Genomic DNA, 962 nt, shown 5'->3' with positions numbered 1-962 from the left:
GCTGTGGTTGTGGCTGGAGCAGTTGTGGTTGATGTTGGGGCAGCTGTGGTTGTGAATTGGGTGGTTGTGGTTGTTGTTGGAGCAGCTGTAGTTGTTAAAGCAACAGTGGTTGTTGTTGGGACAGCTGTGGTTGTAGATGGAGGTGCTGTGGTTGTGGATGGAGCTGCTTCTGTTGTCGTTGGAGATGCTGTGATCGTGGTCGGAGCGACTGTGGTTGTTGTTGGAGCAGCTGTGGTTGTTAAAGCAACAGTGGTTGTTGTTGGAGCAGCTGTGGTTGTGAATGGGACAGTTGTGGTCGTTGTTGGAGCAGCTGTAGTTGTTGGGGCTTCTGTGGTTGTGGTTGTTAATTGGACAGTTGTAGTTGTTGTCGGGGCAGTTGTGGTTGTAGATGGAGCAGCTGTGGTTGTTGTTGGAGCAGCTGTGGTTGTAGATGGAGCAGCTGTGGTTGTCAATGGGACAGTTGTGGTTGTTGTTGGAGCAGCTGTAGTTCTTGAAGCAGATGTGGTTGTAGATGGAGGTGCTATGGTTGTAGTTGGAGCAGTTATGGTTGATGTTGGGGCAGCTGTGGTTGTGGATGGAGCTGCTTCTGTGGTTGTTGGAGCTGCTGTGATCGTGGTTGGAGCAGCTGTGGTTGTCAATGGGACAGTTGTAGTTGGAGCAGCTGTGGTTGTGGTTGCAGCAGCTGTGGTTGTTGTTGCAGCAGTTGTGGTTGATGTTGGGGCAGCTGTGGTTGTTGTTGGAGCAGCTGTGGTTGTTAATTGGACAGTTGTGGTTGTAGATGGAGGTGCTGTGATTGTGGATGGAGCTGCTTCTGTGGTCATAGGAGCAGCTGTGGTTGTCAATGGGACCGTTGTAGTTGGAGCAGTTGTCATTGATGTTGGGGCAGCTGTTGTTGTTGTTGGGACAGCTGTGGTTGTAGATGGAGGTGCTGTGGTTGTTAAAGCAACAGTGGTTGTAGTTGG

The 962-nt window shown here is 50.6% G+C and overlaps 1 protein-coding gene across 1 annotated transcript in view; it reads right to left on the bottom strand.

The window, feature by feature from the left end:
• The window catches only part of LOC119617240 (probable serine/threonine-protein kinase clkA), a 22,185-nt gene that overhangs the window by 19,740 nt on the left and 1,483 nt on the right, over positions 1-962 (bottom strand). Inside the window, exon 2 of the mRNA XM_037976733.1 lies at positions 359-928. Within this exon, the coding sequence (XP_037832661.1) occupies positions 359-928 (570 nt within the window). The remainder of the gene's footprint in view (positions 1-358; positions 929-962) is intronic.

Source organism: Kryptolebias marmoratus, linkage group LG7 (genome assembly GCF_001649575.2).
Source record: "Kryptolebias marmoratus isolate JLee-2015 linkage group LG7, ASM164957v2, whole genome shotgun sequence".
Lineage (NCBI taxonomy): Eukaryota > Metazoa > Chordata > Actinopteri > Cyprinodontiformes > Rivulidae > Kryptolebias > Kryptolebias marmoratus.
The sequence above is the reverse complement of the archived record's forward strand: the minus strand, read 5'-3'. Positions and strand labels throughout refer to the sequence as shown.